General features: G+C 37.2%; 1 protein-coding gene across 2 annotated transcripts in view; it reads right to left on the bottom strand.

The window, feature by feature from the left end:
- Positions 1 to 21,861, bottom strand: part of rapgef4b (Rap guanine nucleotide exchange factor 4b) — a 32,079-nt gene that overhangs the window by 8,717 nt on the left and 1,501 nt on the right. Inside the window, exons 2-25 of one of the 2 annotated variants that reach the window (XM_007244173.4) lie at positions 16,619 to 16,761; positions 16,391 to 16,479; positions 14,027 to 14,173; positions 10,251 to 10,323; positions 9,335 to 9,405; positions 8,941 to 9,047; positions 8,568 to 8,689; positions 8,126 to 8,309; positions 7,655 to 7,739; positions 7,486 to 7,546; positions 6,669 to 6,745; positions 6,434 to 6,580; positions 6,236 to 6,342; positions 6,065 to 6,150; positions 5,886 to 5,964; positions 5,033 to 5,183; positions 3,270 to 3,358; positions 3,135 to 3,165; positions 2,946 to 3,024; positions 2,701 to 2,847; positions 1,637 to 1,734; positions 1,396 to 1,521; positions 452 to 630; positions 149 to 239 (exon numbers count right to left, since the gene is read on the bottom strand). In XM_007244173.4, the coding sequence (XP_007244235.3) occupies positions 149 to 239; positions 452 to 630; positions 1,396 to 1,521; positions 1,637 to 1,734; positions 2,701 to 2,847; positions 2,946 to 3,024; positions 3,135 to 3,165; positions 3,270 to 3,358; positions 5,033 to 5,183; positions 5,886 to 5,964; positions 6,065 to 6,150; positions 6,236 to 6,342; positions 6,434 to 6,580; positions 6,669 to 6,745; positions 7,486 to 7,546; positions 7,655 to 7,739; positions 8,126 to 8,309; positions 8,568 to 8,689; positions 8,941 to 9,047; positions 9,335 to 9,405; positions 10,251 to 10,323; positions 14,027 to 14,173; positions 16,391 to 16,479; positions 16,619 to 16,761 (2,569 nt within the window). Of the gene's footprint in view, positions 1 to 148; positions 240 to 451; positions 631 to 1,395; positions 1,522 to 1,636; positions 1,735 to 2,700; positions 2,848 to 2,945; positions 3,025 to 3,134; positions 3,166 to 3,269; positions 3,359 to 5,032; positions 5,184 to 5,885; positions 5,965 to 6,064; positions 6,151 to 6,235; positions 6,343 to 6,433; positions 6,581 to 6,668; positions 6,746 to 7,485; positions 7,547 to 7,654; positions 7,740 to 8,125; positions 8,310 to 8,567; positions 8,690 to 8,940; positions 9,048 to 9,334; positions 9,406 to 10,250; positions 10,324 to 13,068; positions 13,333 to 14,026; positions 14,174 to 16,390; positions 16,480 to 16,618; positions 16,762 to 21,861 lie in introns of those variants that run through there. The other variant, XM_022675372.2, reaches the window with a different exon arrangement.

Raw genomic sequence — 21,861 nt, 5'->3', positions numbered from 1 at the left:
CACCTCAACTTATTCATGTATAGCCATTCTAAAGCTGTCCCCAGGCTTAACATATTATCATCAGTTTATATAATGCTATCCCATGACTTTTGGCATGTCCTTGTAGAATATAGAACATTATGATTATGTAAGTGTTTGCTTCACTAACCTCCCATGTCTGAGTGAGTCGGCTGACGGCTGGATTGCACATGCCCATAATAATGGCGAAGAAGGAGTTGAGGTTCCTGAACTCTCTGCAGCTGGAGGAAAATGTATATAAATATATATTTATATCACAGCAAAGAAGGAATGACACTGTTTTAGACACTTTCAGAGGTGATTACTGTACCTACTGTTAATGATTAAACTAATGCAGAGTGATGAAACAAAGGATGATGGTAATGTTGTGTCTAATAAGCGTATATACAGTATACAGTATGTATGTATATATGTCTGTGTGTGTTTTGCTTACTGAGCAGCGATCTTTATAAACTTCTTCAGCAGCTGCACCCGTTTGCTGAGTGTGCCGCACAGGCTGACCTCAGTCACTACCCAGAGCTGCACCTGGTTAAAGCGCCGCAGGAACAGCTCCAGGTTGGCTGTGGAGCGACGGTATGCCTGCCGCCCAAACGTGTGATATACCAGTTCATACTGCAGGAGAAAGACAAAAACACATATAGTTCATACATTGTAGTATGCCTTAGTATGCCTTGGACTGTCCAGAGTAATGGCTCTCACGGTGTGATCAATTTCAAGAGCTGATTTTATTTTATTTTTTTTACATAAAATTATTTTTTTGGCAACAACCTTAAAAATGCATAAAATTGCAAACAGGAAGCTTCAAATATTTTGTTCAAATTAAAACATCATTCATAGCAATAGAATTAAAAAAAAAAAACTGCGAAAAATGCACTTAAATTTACATTTACAAAAAAGAAACAAAGATAGATCATAATAACATTTAATCTTTTGGAGAAATTACAAATTATGAATGGTTTCCTACATTTCCTACATAGAATGACAATCTACCAATGGACTATAAAAAAATGGGGATTTAAAATGTTTGATATAGTGATAGTGTTTTCTTACATTTTTATCCTAAGCCTTATTCTGATGGGATTGGTTTTACATGTCCTCTAGTAAAATTACATTATAATTTACCAATTTTAGACTTATACTCCAGGGTTTGTGGGCATTTCAGTATTTTTCTGACAATTTTTCTGGCTATTACTATTAAAAAAAAGCAAAAAAACTATAGAAAGAGACAGAGATGTTTGTGTTGTACCATAATATAGTAATCAAAAACAAGTACAGATTTGGGGTAGTGATCTGGTAATAAATATCACTCATATGCTAGTAAAGACTCGTATGTTTGTAATTTAATGTAATGTATATGGTGTATGGTGTAAAGTATACCTCGTGCACACAGCTGAAGAGCTCCCAGTCATACTGGGTCATCTGAAAGGCCAGGTCTTTAGAACTCATCAGTTCAAAACTGGACATAGAACCTGTGGAAGGACCTTCTTGCTCTGGAAGAGGAGCCTGCACACACACACACACAAAAAAAAAACGTACAATCTGAATCATTACACAATATTAAACTTATATTTTGCGCACAAACACATATGCAGAAATTTTTAAAGGTTAATAATCTTACCAGTGAGTCGAGCTGTTCTCTCGTACAGACAAACATCCGTCCATTCACTCCCAGTGACTGGAACACTGACACATCATTGGGCTTCAAAATCTGCTTTTCTTCATCAAAAAAAACAAAACAAAACAAGAAACATTTAATTTTCTCATTTGTTTCGAGGTTTAGAAAAGTTTCATTTTGGTTAAACAGTTCACAAACATGCATATACATTTCACATTCTATACTCACAAATTTAATGTGTTCATTGGTTTTAACATAATTTGAGCTGGCAGTAATACATGATAATAAAAAAACATGTAACATGTTCACATCTCATTTCAGCAAAATAAAAAACATTAGTTTTATAGTAAACCTTTTTTATATTTTACCCACATATGGGTAAACATTTGTAAATGATGTTTTTTAAGGGTAACTAAACCCCCTGATTTTTGCTGACTCCACCCTCAGCTCAAATAAGTTAAAGGCTTAAAATTGGGAGGAGTAGTTTAGGAGGGGCACTGTGTGATGTATGGGTTTAGAAGCAGGGCAGGAGTTACAGGTGATTGGCTGAACTGCAGCAGCAGCAGTTTGCCTCTGATAGCAGTGAGATGCAGATGGTTGGACGTCAGCAGGAGAGGTGGTATGATTGGCTGATCTGCATTGCGGAAATTACCACAATAAGATTAAGATTTTAAGATTTTAAGCAGGACTGTTTCATTATTTCATAGGAACACATTTCAGCTATTTATAGGAAACCTATGGTTAATGGTTTAGTGGCTACAACTACACTTACAACCATTTTATTAGTCTTAAATAGGTGAAGCCAGTGACTCATCTAGCAGAAGAAGCAACACAAATATTATAATTGGGAGCATTTAACAACTCACCACGTGTTTTTGAGGCATTTTTGGTGAATTTACTAGAATGTTTTGGGTGATTGTTATGGTGCATGGTCCAGCTCTGACTTCAGTTATTAGACAGTTGGTATTATATTTTCCTTAATCACCCTCTTATATAATAAAAAAAATCACAGTAGATTCTATGACGAAGAACTTTATATGCTAAGCTGTTCTAATTCATAAGAATACCTGCAGAAGCACTAAGGCTGATCAGAAGCAGCTCCTCAGTGGATCCTAGTTTCTCAGCCACGGCTGCTGTCACCTCTCTCCCGGTTGCCAGAACAGGAACTCGGATGGTGGTGTAGGTGTGATCAGCACAGTAGACTTTCAGGAGTACTGCACAAATTATACACATGCACATACAAAGCAATGATCTACCACAGTTAATACTGATATTAGTTAACCATATCTGTGCTATTCATGCACATACTCACTGTCATCAAAGCTCCTCATTGGCTGTTTCTTTGCCAGCCTCTCTTCTCCAGAGCTGAACTGTCGGAGAAGGACTTTGTGCTGAATTTAATATAGAGGCAAAGCAGAAGAACAAAAGACAGCTTAGATGAATAAATAAAAAGAACTGAACATGATATATTTACTGATCTTCACATAAAGAGAAAACACACCTTTTTCTGTGAAGTCCGAGCATCATCAGGGCTAAGAGAAAAATATGAAAAAAAAAAAAAAAAAGATTAGGATGCTTCAATTCTGAACAACATTTTCAAATTAAATATTAAGTCAGTGTACATTTCTATACTTACTACTGTCTGATGATTTTCTCCAGTTCTGGAACCAGTTCTTTCAGTGGACGTAAAACTCTGACGTCATTCGATACAAACCCATACAGCTCCTGTATGAACACACACACACACACACACACACACATATGAACATACACAAAAATAATGAATAAAGCTATCATCGAGAGGTCACCAGTTCGTTCTCTGTCTGTTCCCTTTGGCCTGACAATATTTTTAGGAACTTCTTAAGCCCTACAACCCATTTTGTACACTTGTCTTACAAGAGGCTGCATTTAGCATATTCAAAATTCACATTTTCATAATTCACAATTTTTTGTCACATTAGCAGCAGCTACTACTTTTTTGCTTGTTTTTAGCAAAATAAAAATTCACACTGTTCTCATTTTCTATTTTAAATTTACTAGAGACAGATTATATCTGTCCAGTATCATTTATTTTACTTTATTCCTGTATATATGGAGATATCTGGAGTGCATTATTATTATTATTAGTATCATGACATTCTGGATCACACACTTCTGTTACAAATCTGATAAAATTCTATTATTTTTTAATATCTCAGTTAGGGGTGTGCCATATCATACCGTATGCAAAAATAAAATTGAATCTTCATTTTGTTGCAGTAGTGTACTCTTGAAATATTCTATAATAATTGAAGTTATTAACAGAAATGTTAGTGATGACTGATGGAAAAGAGAGAGTATTAACAGTATAAATAAATGTGGAATCACTATTTAGTACACAAGAGACCACGGTTACCCTTCCTATTCATGTGTTGTAACTGCTTATTAATGATTTATAACCTAATTAATAACCATTAATAAACTTTTTCTACTTTAAACTATTTATAAACCATTTATAAAGGAGCCTTATTTTAAAGTGGTATTTTGGTATAGTAATATTTTTTTTGGTCCTATCAATGTTTCTTCTCCTTGATCTGAGGCAGCATATCTTTGCTACTGTCGTCTTTGGTTTGCTCAAAAGAGGCTTGGACCCGGATCTCTGTAGAGCTGTTTTGTGACAGCACTGGCTGTGAAAAGCACTGTATAAATAAATTAGAATTTATCTGAATGAGTGTCATGCTAGACAGTGTGGGCATCTGTTAGCTGACAGAACAGAATTGCTGATTAGCATTTTCCGTTCTGTGTGTGTTCAGCTGGCCAATGAAATTCCTGAGCAAAGTGTCTAATCCCCAATTGCTCCCCGGGTGCTGAAGTGGCTCCCTACTGAGTGTGTGTCCTCATTGTCACTAGTATGTGTGCGCTTTTGCTGCCAAGTATTGTAGCAGTTAGTATTTTCCCGGCATTTGCCAAAAATGGACGTGTCTAGCAGACTGCCAGATGGTGAAGTGTGACTCATTACTCTATGTATTTACACTGTTCCACTGACAGTGTGTTTTTACCACTGTATTCAACACTTGGCACCCAGACGATCATCGCTGACTTGTGTCTCGAAAACTGCCCATTTAGTCATAACAAGCTGTTTAGCTTTTAATGATCAGTAAATGTGGTGACATTGCTTTCAGGGACCAGATGATTTGTATAATCTACATGCTTCAGCTCTCTCCAGTCCAATTGTACTGCATTCCTGTAGTCTTGCAATAAATTAGCAAATTAAAAAGTGATTTTACTTAAGTAATCAGCTTTAATTTATCATATTTTCCACATTATAAGGTGCACAAATCCTTTAATTTTCCCAAAAGTCGTCAGTGCGCCTTATAATCCTGTGTTTTATTGTGTATTTTTTATTTTTGCATGTCCAACCTCCAGAAAGCTGAGTGAAGTGTCATCCTCCAGTAGATGGTGGGCTTGCAGGGATGCCCACCGCAGAGCCAGGCTCAGTACACGTCTTTTACTGGCCACAGCGTACTCCATGCGCTCTTGTTCTGAACCCTGAGATGCCTGAGAATGGTAGGTGCACACATGCTAAGGAAAACACACATAAAGACTTGCTCTTTGGAATCGTGTATTATGTAGTTTAGAAGTTGGATGTCTGAACTGGGAATGCTGTTACACATTACATATTAATAATAATAATAACATATAAAAATGATGAAACACTATTAACACAATCAAGAGTAACACTAAACATTAAGACAGAATGTGCTATAGACTTAACCACAACTGCTCTTACAATCCTCTACTAGTTTTTAATGGCACATCTAACCAAAATATGTGTATTTTATGGCACAGGGTATTGTTGTTGTTTTAGCATTGTCCCAGGTTAGCACTGTTAGTGACACCCTGAAAACATGTGCAAAGATAGATGTTGGATAATTCTGAGTGTACAACAGATGACAAACAAATAGATAGTGCTAATTAAATTGATGATATGCATTGCAGTCATCGTGGATTCTGAACTGATAACAGGAATTCTCCTAACACCTCTAACTAACTAATTACATCTAACCTTTGACCTCTTTAGGCCTTGTCTATTTTTTTATTTATTTGTTTGCCTTGAACTTCTAGGTCCTTTATCGCTAATGCTAATCTTTATTTGTAAGTCACTTTTTGATAAAAGTGTCCGCTAAAATGTAACGTAATCTAATTTTTGGAGATGTGATCATTCTGAAACAGAAAGAAAAACTTAATTGGGCTGCAAGTTTGGGCAGGATATTGAGCCAGAAGAGCTGGACACAGCTGGCTGTTGGGCATGAAGACACAGTGCATGAGAACAAAATCATCCAGAGCAGGATCTGTAAATGAAGCAGGAAAAACAGTCAGATAATTCAAACACAATTATCTAGTTAATCAATAAGTTTCATTAAGTCATTTATAATAAGAGCTACTAATAACCTGGGTCAGCAAAATTAATGTCCAGACGCATTGTCTCCAGCAAATGTTCTAGAATCTTCTCTGGGGTCCCTGCCATCACAGTGTACCTACACCCCAAATAATATCAATACATTAATTAATATATTGATAAATGGTGAAGACGTAATAAAAAAAATATAGGAAGGTGTGTACTTGAAGTGTGCAGGAACATTTCCGTGGCTGGAGGGGCGGAGACTCTTCTGAAGCACCAAGACATCTTTATCATGTTCCTTAAGGCGTACAGTGTTTGCCTCCACATCCTGTAATTGCGAAATTACATGCATTTTTCTAAAAAATTGAGACAGAACAAAACCAGAACTTTGTGTGTGCATGCATTTGTGTGTATGGTACCCTGAGTATGCGGTTAAAGTCTTCTTTATCCACTCGCAGGAAGTGGCAGTTGTCCTCTCTCAGTACGATGGAGGCAGCGCGAGGAGCGTCATTGACCAGCGCTAATTTACCGAAGTCATCACCTTCATGCAGGGTGCAAACCACCCCCTACAGACACAGACCCGAAGAGACGTCTTCATCTAATGAGATCAGCAACAGTAACACTCACTGTAATGAAGCTATAGACTATCCTCACCTTGCCATAGATGACAACATTTACCGAGCCCTTCTGGACGATGTACCAGGAGGTGCCTTCTTCACCCTGATTAAACACTATATTTCAAACAAACACAGAAAACAGAACAGATTAATAATTAATTTTTAATTTGTTCTCATCTAATCATAATGCAGCATCAGAGGATATCAATAGTTTTCCCAATAATAATAATAATACAATGTCATATCAAGGGCTCTATAGATAAGTCACCAACCTACAGGCGTGCACCGTGCAGCTTAATTTAGGACATGTCACAGTGTCTTTGCTATCATAAAGACGGGAAAAGTACAGCTGTACTTATTCTCTTAATTAATCATGGGTGTATTCTGGGTGTAATGTGAAACAAAAAACAATCAGCATGTCTCTCATCATTCCCTTTAAGTGGACTTTGGCGGATTGCTATTTTAACGGCGCAGCTATCTGAACATATCCAATGCTCCTCAGCAAAGGAAACTGCCCTGCATGTTCATGCTGTGAAGGTGCACAAGCAGCTCATTTACAGAAACAGCAATGTTTGCGCACTGCATTGCCAGATCTGACGATTCACTCTTGTCAGGGTTCAAAGCAGTCAGTGGCGCACCTCTGTTTTCCGCCGTCAAGACAGCAACACACCAGAAATGTAGCTATTTCTGTAGCATTATAATTAATTTCCTCAATTGAAACATATTTTTAAATATTGTTAGGAAAGTCCTATGATGCCAAAGAAAATACGAATTATCAAGTCTGATTTTCCTAAAACTTTCAATTTATTTCTTTTTGACAAAAGTATTAGTATTTATCAGTTGTTTGCACTTACAGACTGTGCCAGCTTTGGCATGTGACTCAAAAATGAGGACGCCAGCAAGCTCTCTCTTCACCTGCAGAGGGCACCACAATCACAGTTAGTGTAAACTCTGTGTAAACAATAGTTATAAAGCAAAGTATTTTTTAAGATATCAAAAGCACATTACAGAAGCATATCTTACAGTATTAGAGAGGTGGGCGAGAGCTTTAATATGCAGCAGTTCATCATAAATAATCTCCAGATCTTCAGGGGTCCTCTGTCCCGGCCTACATAGGCAAAGAGAGCAAAGCCAGAGTCAGAGGTTATTTTGTTTTTGATACATATATTTATATTTAGTGTTTTAATTTTTAAGACTAAGAAAGACAACAGAGTAATCTGTAATATCAAGCAAATGCACTCTGAGGAAAGTGCCGTATCCCCAGCTCTGATACATCATCCAGCAGATGCAGATGCCTCAAACTTGAGATCCTCTAGCTATAATTTGATTGATAAAAAACAGCTAGACATGGGTGGATATAATACTTTTGTAAAGTAATTTAAGAGTAAATTCTGTAGTATATAGTGTTAATATGTATGCAATTGGGACACAGCCAAAGGTTATTCTCCTCTCCTCTCTTATGTTGACTTAATAGTGTTAAGCTTATCAACTTACGGCTTTCTGAGGATCATGCGCATGTGTGAGTCTGGACCGATCTGAGAGAGGAAGAGCAGTGTCTCCTGCAGCTCTTCCTCTGCTTCTCTCTTTTCATCTTCACTGGGCAACACTGCCTCCTCATCCTCATCGTCAAGGAAACGGTAGAACAGGTACTTGTCCTGGAAGTTAAGCTCCTGGTCCACTGTAGAAGAAGAAAAGATGAAAACGAGTTGAACACAGTCACTAGACGGACAATATTCTTTGAAGCCTAAAGTTGCAAAGTGAAGCGGATACTATATATTTATAAATACTTATAATAATATAAGTATTATTAAGAGTACAATTGTTAATATAGATAGATTGAGCTGTAATTGCTTTATTGTTTTTATTATGAATTAAATAAACAAATAGCAGGGTGTTTAAATAACACACATTTTTAGTGTTTGGTCTGCAGTTTTACCATGGTTAAGAATCCCCTCCTCCAGTAACGCCTGCCACATGCCAACAGCATGGGCTCGACTGTGAACACATGAACTCTGCTGTAGCTGCCAATCAACCAGTTCAGTGCCCACGCAGCACTGCCTGTGGACACAAAACAAACAAACACACAAAACAGACGTCAGGGTTAGGCCTGGACACATTTCACACATTTTTGCTTTGTTATTGTGTAATTGAATACACAGGGGGTTCTGCAGTGGGTTCCTCAGTGGCACAACTGTGCTTAAATTAATTATCTTTATTACAACATTGATTACAACATGTTACCTACTGATATATGCTAAGGATATGTATAAACTGGCACAATTTTCAATCACATAATTTAAAAAATGTACCTGTATGTTTTTAGATGGTACTTTCTGTCTCTGATCATGTGTGGGGCTCTCGCTAGAATAGCATTACGTAAGATCTTCCCTGCTCTTAAAAGCTTCTCTGATGGGACCTGAAAGAGAGAAAGGTGTCAGGAATGAGGTGGGGGGAGGATGAAAGAGAGTGAATGAGACAGTGAGAGAGTGAGAGAGAGAGAGAGTGAGAGAGAAAAAAGGCTTTTCAGATGCATCAGTCTAAAAACAAAAGCACACCCATAGGCACACCTGCCTGACATTAATGATATTGTATAAAGGCTCTCAATTCAGCAGATGGCCCCTTTTATTTCCACTGCGTTTATAAGAATCAGGTGGTGATCACCTGCAACATGCAATAATTATTTTTAGAAAACAGAAAAAATACCTTGTTATGGTTTTTTGACAGGAAATTCAGCGCATCTGAATCTGATCTGAGACTGTCCTTGTCTGGCATTCCTGTAGTAAATAGAAGCGCATTAATAAACACATATTATACTATAATAACAAATTAAATACAGTTGGGGCAGTATGTAAAGTGCAAATAATTGCAGTAAAAAAAAAACAGTCATGTTTTATCCGCTCTGCTATCTCCATATCTCCATCGTTGTTAATATACATCCCTTCCTGCATTTTTGGTCTGTAACACATTCCAAAAATAGGTAGCATCACAGTGCTAAGGCTCAGAGGAAATTGCAGCGATTAGGGTCTGATGCACCAGCTCACAGACGTCTTGTGCTGATCCACATCACCCTAATGAGTGATGAGGGGAAAGAGCGCCATCTACTGTACCCACCCATAGAGAGCAAGGCCAAGTGTGCTCTTTCGGGGCTCCAGCAGCTGATGGCAACTTGCATGACTGGAATTTGAATCAGCGGTCTCTCAACCATAGTGGTGGCAACAAGTCCTCCAGTCAGGACAGCATTGAGCATCTTACAGCAACAGATAATGCGTGTTGTTCAAAACAACACTTTTTACAGGGATGTCCATGCATTTTTCAACAAGACAATGCAAAACCGGATGCTGCACACTGCAGCTGTTCCCAAAAAGTGACAAAGAAGATCCTGTACTGTTGCACACCTTAAACCTTTAAGTTTGATGTAAGAAATAAAACCTAATACACTTTATCACTTGGTATCCTTCGTGCCAAAACATTTTTTAACTGTCATGAGAATTAATGACAACTTTACAACATTGAATATGCTTTATTGTGCCAAATATTTTTTAAATCAAGAAACAATACTTTTGAGCATGTGTGTGTGTGTGTGTGTGTGTGTGTGTGATTGTGAGTGAGAGATACTCACGGTCATTGCTAGCTCCGCTCTCCATCACCCCATAGGGAGGGGCGAGAAGTCCTGCCATGCACTGCCTGTATTTCTGTAACACATTAATGCACGTTACAGTGAGGCTCCATCAATTATCCCCATTCATTTGGACCCAACCGGACACTCCATAATATTACAGGAGAAAATCCCACCCTGTCAGCTCAAAGCCCACTGTGTCTTAGCAACCGTCTCCATGAACCTTCTCGCTTTATCTCTCTGTGAAAACGCCTTGTCTCTGGCCGGCCTATTTCCCGTGCTCGTTTTGTTTGTCTTTTTTTGTGTGTGTGTCTGTGTGTGATGATACCTTGTCTCCATGGTGATGCGTTATGATGCAGTGGATACATCTGAGCAAGCAGCTCTCTATGAATTACTAAATGACTAAACCTTACCTAAAAAGTACCTCACATACACACAATCCTCCTCACTCACTCCAAACATTATTACTGAACACAGGCATGCACACACACACATATATAGACCATATATACACAAATCCATCTATCCATTCATCCTCAAAACAATGTGTCTACGTGTTTGCGGACACCCCTTCTCAGGAATGCATTTAGCTACATTAAGGTGCAGTGCACCTATTGCTGGCACAGATGTGCAAATGCACACACCAAATAAACATGAACCTACTGGTATAAAGTCTAGTCCATACAAAGAGCTGTGGAGCAGTGGAACTTTGTTTTCTGCAATGATGAAGCACCATCCAATAATTGTGGGGTGTTGAAGAACCTAAAAAAAAACTAAATCTCACAGCAATAATTCAAGTTCTAGTAAAAACCTTTTCTGGATAGTAGAGACAGTTGCCTAAACAAAATCAGGATTAATAGTTATTTTAATGTTCTTTATTTTGAAAAAATATATATTTATTTTATATTTGTATACTGTACAGCTTACACCTTTCAGCTGGACAATAGCCAGTCTATGAAGAGGTAATAAACTGAGTAAACTGATAAACTGATATTTTCACGATAACATTACTCTTGGCGATATGACCAAACACTGAATTAAAAAATATATTTCGAGAATACACTACTGCAACAAAATGAAAATTTTATTTTATTTTTGCATACGACATGATGTTGCACACCCCTAATTGAGATATTAAAAAATGCAATATTTTTATCAGATTTTTAACATGTAAGTAAATGATCCAGAATGTCATGATAGTAATAATACTAAAAATAATGCACTCCAAATATCTCCATATATCCAGGATTAAAGTAAAATAAATGATACTGGACATATATAATGTGTCTCTAGTAGATATATAATGGGAAATGAGAACAGTGTGAATTATTCTTTTGCTACAAACAGCAAAAAAGTAGTACCCTGATGTGATAATTAGGGGTGAGTGATAGGGCACCTTATTTTTAGGGTATAATATTGTTCACAATATTTAAAAATGTTGATATTATTGTGTATGGCACACCCCTACTACATACTCAGTTTAATTAAATCTATGCAACAAGACTACAAGATTTTTTTTTGTAAAAGTCACCATTAAATACAGTCTACCTGCCTTTACCTATACAAGTTCCCATAAAATGCATAAAATTAAAATGTATAAACTGTATAATTTTGAATATTTTAGCAATGCCTTTAACAAACACTGTCTACTTGCTCTTTTTTAAAGTTTAAATAAAAGGCAAAGGCAACATCCTCTTTTCTAAATAACCTCCGGTGGGGTCCACCCAATTCACCCAAGCTCCAAACAAAACACTGCTTCCTCTCTCCTTTCCAGAATAGCTGCTCTTATATAGGTTGAATAATCAACTACGATTACGTAATTTACTCACTTACTCACACACACACACACACACACACACACACACAAACACAGAGGACAGGAAGCATGTTCCTGCTCTTAAGTCCTTGCCAGGTCAGACTGTGTCCCATACTGCCTGGCACAGAGCACAGAGCTGATCTTACGTCTGAGAGAGAAGCTCTTCAACATGCAGCTCACAGCAGCTCCTGCAGCTTCATACTGCTGCAGTCTGCTGGAAACTAACCCTAGTGGGGAAGGCACCGCCAGTCACACTCACAGTTCACACATTCACCAGATCCCTAATCAGACACAATCATTATCATATTTTTAATGGGATCAATAATATAGATAGTAATTGACTATAATGATGTATATCCAGTAGGGGTGTGTCATATTGTATTATACGCTATAATATTGCCAATATTTTGGAATATCGTGAACAATATTACCAGTTTACCCTAAAATATGGTGCCACATCACACAGAGTACTATTTCTTTTTTGCTGTTTTTAGCAAAAGAAAAATTCACACTTTATTCATTTCCCATTATATATCTACTAGAGACAGATTATATCTGTACAGTATCATTTATTTTACTTTAATCCTGGATATATGGAGATATTCAGAGTGCATTATTAGTATCATGACATTCTGGATCATTGACTACAAAATCTGATAAAAATGTTGTATTTTTTAATGTGCCATATCATATCGTATGCAATAATAAAAATTACATTTTCATTTTGCTGCAATAGTGTATTCTTCAAAAACAAAAATCGTTATCGTTATCGTGAAACAAATACCATAATATATCATGATATTATTTTAGGACAATATAGCCCACCCCTAATATCCAGAACCAGTTAATGGCAGCTCAAGTTTACATCACACTTCACACACATTAGTGCTGAGTGACACTAACTTCAATATCACAGCATATACACATCATATCATCATGGTACAATATGTTTGTTTATATGTAAATAGCATCTAGAATATCATCCAAACAACACTTAGCACTTACTCAGGGTAGATCTCTTGAGTGCAGCTTGACAGATTCCCTCAATAAAGAGATGCTCCTCGTCTCTATCACTTCCGAAACACAGCCAACACTCTAGCATCATAAACTACAGCTCAGAATATGTCCTCTTTTCTCCCATGCAACCTCTCACACACACACACACACACACACACCAAACTCCCTCTTCGTCCACGTACTCCTGTTTGGATGCTATTGTATGTTTCACTGTGCGTGTGTGTGTGAGTGTGTGTGTGTAATTGTCTCTATGTGTGAATGGACTCCAGGCGTTGCCAGGCGATTGCTATGAGCCAATCACGGGGCTGAAACCAGCAGACCCTTCACACAAAACCGCCACTATATGGGTGGTGCTGCGTGACGACAGAAGTGAGAGGAAGGGAGACAGACAGAAATGAGAAAAGCAGGAGTACGAGCTGCTAAAAGACTCTTGAGAGCTGCCTCATCAATTATTGAGGATGCTAAATTGTATTTACTTTGAACAGACAGCTTTTTGTGTGTGTGTTTTTGTGTGTCTAAATGGGCTAAATCACATTTAAAGCACAATAAAATGGGCACTCGGTTCTCTTGCTCATGAAAATAAATATGAAATATGTGTTGCTGGAAATATTATTTTTGATGATGAAAAAAAAAATTATACTGGACAGATATAATCTATCCCTAGTAGATTTTTCTTTTGCTAAAAACAGCAAAAAAGTAGTACCCTGATGTGATAATTAGGGGTGGATGATATGGCACGATATTTCAGGGTATAATGTCATTCACAATATTCAAAAATATTGGCGATATTATTGCATACGATGCGATATGGCACACCCCTAGTGGGTAGACGTGTTATGGGTCCAGACATGCTCCAACATTAACATACTAATATAACCACATACTCATTCCAGAGCAAACATAAACCAAAATATCAACACACACACTCACACACACACACACACACCTCCCACAGGGTCTTGAACTCCCGCTGTTCAATGCGCAGGAGCTCACTGTTCTCTCGGCTGACGATGGTGGCATGTCGTGGGGTGTTGTCCAGGATAGACTCTCCAAACGCTGTCCCTATTCCCAGTGTACAGATAGTTACTGCATCCTAAAAACACAGAGAAAGAGAGAAACTAAGGCAGATTTCCTCTGATTATAAACTTTCACAAAGATCCCTACATTTCTGGATGTACTTAAAATCATATCTTAAAGTAAGCCAAGAACCCTTTCAGACCTACAATATGTGATAAAAAAATTATATATATAAGAATGTTGTTTTCTGTTTATAGCACTCAAAAACAACAAAAACTAAAATTAAATAAATAAATTAAATAAGTAATAAATAAATAAATATACTATTTGCATTTTTATGTTAATTTTAGTGGCATTGTTTGTTTAACATTGTTTTTTAATTCTATATACCTTTTTTATTACACAAATTATTCCTAAGCAGTAAAAAAAACTTTGCTTCATTAGCTGGGACACGTCCATGCTTTACTTCATGGTGCTATTTTCTAATGCAGTGGGCGGGGCTACACTGCTGTTTGACTCTCTGATAAATGTCTATTCTGATTAACAATAAGGTTAAATCAGTGTTAACAGGAGAGGCGAGTGTGTGATCAGTGTGAAAGTGGGGGAGTGGAGACTGAACTGCACTTCCTCCTCTGTCTGAAATGTTTTGTTTACAGAATGTGTGTACAGATAGAAATAGGTATATAAAGTTTAACATGTACATCTTCTTGTAAATTTGCCAGAACCTTCATTTGATTTTTTGTTTATTACTGTTGGCATTTACTATGTTATTATTGTTGCTTTAAATTATCGCAACTTGTTGAAGATGTTATCGTTGTAACACTTTAGTACTATCGTTGTCATTACATTAATGCCAAAAATAATCTAAACCTTGAGTGGAATAGAAATCAGTCTGAAGCACGTGGTCGTTATTTATTTTTACATTATAAAACCATTATTCATACTGTATGTGAAAAGGTCATTGCTAATAGCAAGACTTGACTACACACTCCACGCTATATTGTGATTTGATCAGTGCCTCATTGTGGCAGATGAATTTCCTGTGGAGCACTTAAAGAAAGCATGCTTCACATTCAGCTACAACAACAGAATGAATAATTAACCACTGAAAGTGGCAAAACAGATCATGTCTGCAGTTTTCTCTGCTGTTTTTTTTTTTGGTCTGGTTGCCAGAAGGAGAAAGTGTCACTCCCATCTGTTACTAGAAACATCTTTTTTCCTTCATAAAATAAGTAAAATTAAGCTTAAAAACTGTAAATGTTTTGGGGTGATTATTATTATTATTATTCAACTTAAATATAAAACTGGATTTTATATCGGTATTAGCGTATTTTTTTTAACTGTAAGATGCACCAGAAGGCACATAATATCAATAAACATCTATTTTCTGGTCTTTTTTCATACATAAGGCGCACTGGATTATAAGGTGCATTAAGTGACACTAGTAAGGTAAGGATTCCTACAAGGAAGTGAACAAGAGTGTCGCCAACTTTTCCATCTAATGGGGGGAAGCACCTAAGTGCCAAAAGTGTAATTCTTAAAAAAAAAACATTTTCTTTCAAAGTTAAACAAACACTGTATGTTAATCTACACAGATTTCTCTCCTGAAAACTGTTAATTTAGGTGGGTAAGGCACCTCTGTTTATTTACATTAAGATTAGATTTCCAATATTTTGTCTACGGGTGAGTTTTCAGTAAAGTTTCTCCAGCACTAAGGCTGGGTGCAGCAGTAGCATCGCTTAGTGTTAGTAAATACTACCTGATTGCGTTATACTGAGAAATCCTGAGTGCTCCGGTAACCCAGGGTGCTATCAGCTACCGGTTCGTCCCACGTACCTAGTTTTAACACATTAAAAATGCAGACTACAATCCAGTATCCAGTCTACAAAGATTTCTCTCCAGAAAACTGTCTATTTGGGTGTGTAAAGCACTTCCGTTTATTTACAGTAAGCTTAGATTCCTGAATTTCTCTAGCACTAAGGCTGGGGCATTAGCATTAGCAGCTAACCGTTAGCAGGTAATGCTAATGCTGCTCCAGCAGTACTAGCCAGGGTTAGCAGCATGCTACAGACTGATAATACTCACCTCTGAACAGCGAAAGAGCTAGGGCTAATGCTAATGCTAATACTGCTACAGTCTTAGTGCTGGAGAATATAACCGAAACTCTTGTATAACAGTATACTTCAGCAGAGTGACTACTGCTTTTTTAATACCAGACTGATTCATACATAATTCATACATTATGCGCACCAGATTTGAACACTGAATTAGTGTTTATATAAAGACTTTTTACCTGATAATTGGCTGTTTCAGACACCTTCACATCGAGTGAGCCAGACAGAACAGCGTACCAGCTTGTTCCAATATCTCCTTGCCGATACACTGCGATGACAAAACAAAAACAACCTTTTAATGGGTAATATTTACTATTTTATTTATTTAACTGAATATGTCTATAAAAATAAATACAGTTAATAGAGCTAAAGGCCACATGATGGCAAATTACACAGCTTTTACTTACAGGTGATTCCTTTCTCCAGATATTCATAGAAGCCACACAAGCAGATTTGCTGAAGGAGGCTGGGGTGGAACTTCTCGAAGGCCTTCACTACCTTCAGCCTAGCCAAAATTATGTCCACATCCTCCCCAGAGCGCTCTCCTGGCCTGAGAAACACACACAGTACACGCGAGACGCAGTTTTTTTTAAGAATAAAAGCTTGATTTTCAATGGCAAGAATGGGCACTCTTTAAAGTGAATTAGGAGAGTATTAAAATAGATTAAAAGACTTAGATTAAAACAAATCTGCCTGGTCATGTTGAGAGCGGGTCAAGTTGTAGGGATGCACAGAATATTCAATATATTCTATTCTAATATATTCTAATATATTTAACCAAAATAATTCAGATAAAAAAGGCAAAAAAAATGCTTTCAAAATATGCAAAAATAAGTGATAAGATTTTTTTGTGGCTATAGTTTACTTGAATTCTTAGTTATTACCCTCACAACACCGCAAAGTAAGCTGTCAACTAGGGCTGCCACGATTAGTCGACTAGTCACGATTATGTCGACTATTAAAATAGTCGACGACTAATTTAATAGTCGATTAGTCGTTTTTTTTTTTTTCTTTGTTTTTCTCTCCAAACTGCTGCGACTGCCTTTCTGTCCTGGACGCACATGCGCAGTAGTGGAAACCGGGGTAGGTAGTGGACGACATCTCAGGACATTATACAGACAGGCTCTGGTTTCATGGCTACCCCGCTACAGAACTCAAAAGTGTGGGATCACCAAGAAAATAAAAGTGAAACGCGTGCAATGCAATATCTGCAATGAAGAACTTGCCTTCCTCGGCAGCACAACCGCGATGCACGAGCACCTGAAAAGGAGGCATGTTGTGGCTGATTAAATGACGAAGAAGCTAAATTGCTATTTAGCTGCTAAAATTAGCGTAAACAGAGCGTTAACTTAGTACTTAACTTACTCATCTTGATAGCTTTAAAACAGAGGTCACTAATAGGCGGACCGTGATCCGGATCCGGACCCAGACGTTGTCACAAATGCCGTCCCAAACCGATAAACTACAGAGAAGGATTTCATTCTGACAGTGGCTTCTGTTTTCAGTGCTTTTCGGTGCAGTAAACTCACAGATCAGTCATGTGTGGTGTAAAATCACCAAACGCTCTCCTCTGCCAATCAGATCTGTGCAGACCGCTGCCCTGTGTACGGTAATGTACACAATATCTGGACAGAGAGGCATTTTTTATTAATATACTTTTTTTTCATAATAGTTCAAACAACCTCACGGTTGAGATGTTTCATAAATGCCAGTGCCTTATCCTTATTTTACACAGTTGTTTACACTTTATGCTAAACAGTAAAATAATTGTCTGTTACAACAAGCTGCATATTTCATTAAAGGTTTAATGAACTATGATTTTAATTGTTTTTATTTTTAGTTAGCATATAGCTGAAATCTAATGTTGGTTGTATAATAGCAGCTGCATTCTATTGTGATAAACTGTGTTTTATATTCAATTAACGTATGATCCGATTAGTCGACTAATCATAAAAAATAATCGGTGATTAGTCGACTATAAAAATAATCGTTTGTGGCAGCCCTACTGTCAACTCAATGCTAGCTAGGCTAACAATATAACGTTAGATGGCTAGCGGCTAACTGGCGATGCTAACTATATTTCTGAGCTAAATTAATCACTGTTTTCTCTGGTCTTCTGTTATTAATGTGAGAACACCAGCATGTAGTTACCAGCGTAATGCAGCACTTGGGCGGGATACTGAATTATCAAATAAATGATATCACCTTTATTGCAATATTTTCTACTGTGATAAATATCGATATCGAATTATTGTCCAGGCCTAGCTTAGCTTCATGCTAACTTTACTATTAGACTATTAGAAGGCTAACTCAGCTACCATTCAGAGTAAAACATTCAATTTAGTAGTTATATTAATTTAATTTAACAGAATATTAATTTAATTTTAGAAAGTAGAATAATGTATTTTGCAAAGAAAAAGAAAAAAAAACGTACCTGTATTTTTCCATTTTCTACATTAAACAGGTTTTAGGAAGTAAAGTTGTTGCATTACTCAGCTGAGCAGTCACAGTCAGAGGAGATTTAAAAGGTTTTAACTGAAGTTTAAAATTGGTTTAAAAGCTTCAAAATTATGTCTGTGGTACTGAAACAACTTAAATTGTTCTGTGTTGAGAAAATGAGAAGTTTTTTTCAATAGAATTAAATATAAAAAAAAAAAGATTTTATTCTGTTGGTGCATTCATCCTGAATATTTAACACAATGTCAAAGAATAAACCATGCCTTCATTCATTATCTCAGTCCTGCATTTCCCTTCTTTCTTTTAGTCCTTACTTAGTCATTAGAATTACTTGGTTCATTAGCACTTCAATCACTGCCAACAGTAAAATAAAATCAATAAAAGAACCCTTTCTAAGAGATGCTTAAGGTAAAGGAAAGCTTTCCTTGTTCCTGTAAAGGCTGATTATGTCCGGTTTAAACTACAGGATTACCGGATTCAACCAATTATTTTGTCTTTAATTGTTTTAGTTATTAGCTACATCACACTACACCATCTGTCCACACACGTTAAGATTATACACGCCCAGTAAGCGGATCTGGTACTGAAAACATCACTGAGAAACCAGTCGTTTCTCACAAATAACAGTATTTTTACTGAAGCAAAGATGTCTAAACTCTTTAACACTCACCCGCTAATTTAACTTACTAAAGTTACTGCTTTATTACCCCAGGTGGTGGCGCTAATCAAATAAATAGGGTAAACATGCTGTGAGGCATATTGGTTGTGAAATTCTGTAAAATTAACACCAATAAATCCATAGTAATAATTCCTTGTTTTTGCTAATTTAGGAGTATTTTATCCTCTTCAGTAACACAGATGCTGTGAAGCATCGTATAATCAAAATAAAAAAATATATTATGAAATCATTGTTATAATATCGTATTGTGAGATGTCCTGTGATTACTACCCCTAGTGTGACCCTGGGCCACATCTGGCATTTAATAGTGGCCCACATACCATTTGGGAACATTCAATATGATCCAGAACTGGGCCAGATGTGGTTGCTGAAAACGTTAAACCTAGCTCTAGTTGTTAAACTAGTTGAATGGTGGGTCAGTTCTGACTGTGCTGGTTTAAAGATTGATTAGATATTGCTTTCTCATATCTCATATATTAAATGTATGTGTCAGTCCTTACGTTGTCAGCTTCCTGCTCTGAACTCACATTAAACACATTAAAGATTCTAACTTCCAGCATGCACTAATACCAGACCTTCCAGACTCTACTGATCACGTGAAGCTACGTTGTTCATGCTCTCCGAGCTTCTGATTGCCCACACCTGGCCTGTGTTTGTATAAATACCCCTTTGTTTTTTTTAAATCTCCTGGCTGAGTATTGAACCTTGTTTACTAGATCTTCTAATACATGTTTCCTTTGTTTGTTTTCCTTTGTTATCGACTCATTTTGTGTTTTTTGACTACTCTCTGTTGCCATCATTGCGTCATTGAAAGTGGTATGTAGGCCACATTAATGTTTCTAACAGTGGAGGCTCTCATAACATACAGAGTAGAATATCCAACTTATGGTGACAGTCCAGTTGAAAATTCCTACTTGGAACTTGAAATTCCAACATCCCATTCCAGATGGACGCACACGGTTAGAAGGCAGATGTCTACACAGACACCATTTACACTGTATGTCTGACATGGAGGAGCAGCTTGAAAGCACTGAAGTAGATCACCATCAGCTGATACTGCTGATACTGCTGGGGGCACTGATCTCAAGCATAAAGGACTGGTGCTGAGTGCTCCGGAGTGGAGTGCATGGCCATGAAAGGAAAAGAGGACAAGACACAGTGAAGAAGTATAATAATATTGATTGGTTTAAGCATGATCTACTCTTGATAGCTGCATAGCTCTGCTTAAAAGATGGTTAAGCTGGTTGACCAGCTTAGCTCTTGACCATACAAGGTAATGTTTTTGCTTGAGCTTGATGTTTAAGTTAGGGATCCCGGATGTGCAATTGGGGCTGGAGTGCAGGACAGGTTGCTGATTTCCTTACTATATCAGAACTGCTAAACCTGGCATTTAACAGGTGAGCAGAATCAGGTGTGTGTTCACAAGAAAAGCACAAAACTGATTAGGAATCCAGGCTTTAATGCTGGAATTAAATAGCTATGGTTTAGCTGGTCTAAATTTAGGGCTAACATATATTCTTAATATATTTTTCTGATTGATAAAATGTACATTCAACATTGATATTAGTAATATAAAAGCTAAGCAATAGAAAATTGCCAAAAAGTACACACAGCAGACGTCTGTACCTACAAACCTCTGAAAAATGAATTTGCCAGTAAGGTAATAGTAAAAAGTAATAGTAATAGGTAATAGTAATAGGCCCTGTAGTGAACATCAGTCAAAGGCAGATGTTATCAAATAATGTATATTACAATTGAATTTCTTAAATGTGTTTAAAAAATAAATCACCATCAATAAAACATTTTATTTCATGATTTATATTGATATTATGACAAAATTATTGTCTAGCCCTATCAACAAGCATGGTCAACCGGACCAAGCTACACAACCAGTTTGACCAGCTAGCATATTAGCATATTAATATGTACTGGATGACCAGCTTTCAGCTGAAAGCAGCTACTATCAGAATCTGATCTAGAGCTGGATTGTTCAGTAGGCACACACCATTGAAGACATCAGCCGCAGCTAGACTGTAAGGTGATCTCACACTTCCTCTCATTGCCATGGTAACCTGCAGGGATGGGTTCTTGGAAAAAGGGTTCGGGGTTGTGGGAGTGGGCTGAGGGGGAACACAATGCAGCGTGTCTTCACGGTGTAGATATGACACATGCATGGGCTACCACTGACCCAAAGCCAAATCATGCAGGGAGAGAAAATGGGCTTCCTTAATACAGCATCACTTCATGACTGGCGTGAATACAGTCTCCACTGTCAGTGAATCGTTTCAATCGTATTACTGACTGACGTTAGCGAGTGATGTAAAGCGTATGTGCATATATTCTGCTGAAAAATTCAGCCCAAGACCTGCTAGCTTTAGCAAGTTGCTGATTTCATATGGCATAAACTAGTCTTTAATTGTTAAGGGGGTTGATGAGACATAAGCTACTTGATAGCTAATAAGCTAGTTGGTTAACCAGCTCTTGGTAATCAACCAGCATGGTCAAGTTTGATCA

This window comes from Astyanax mexicanus, chromosome 5, assembly GCF_023375975.1.
Source record: "Astyanax mexicanus isolate ESR-SI-001 chromosome 5, AstMex3_surface, whole genome shotgun sequence".
Classification (NCBI taxonomy): Eukaryota; Metazoa; Chordata; class Actinopteri; order Characiformes; family Acestrorhamphidae; genus Astyanax; species Astyanax mexicanus.
This window is presented reverse-complemented; position numbering and strand designations above follow the sequence as displayed.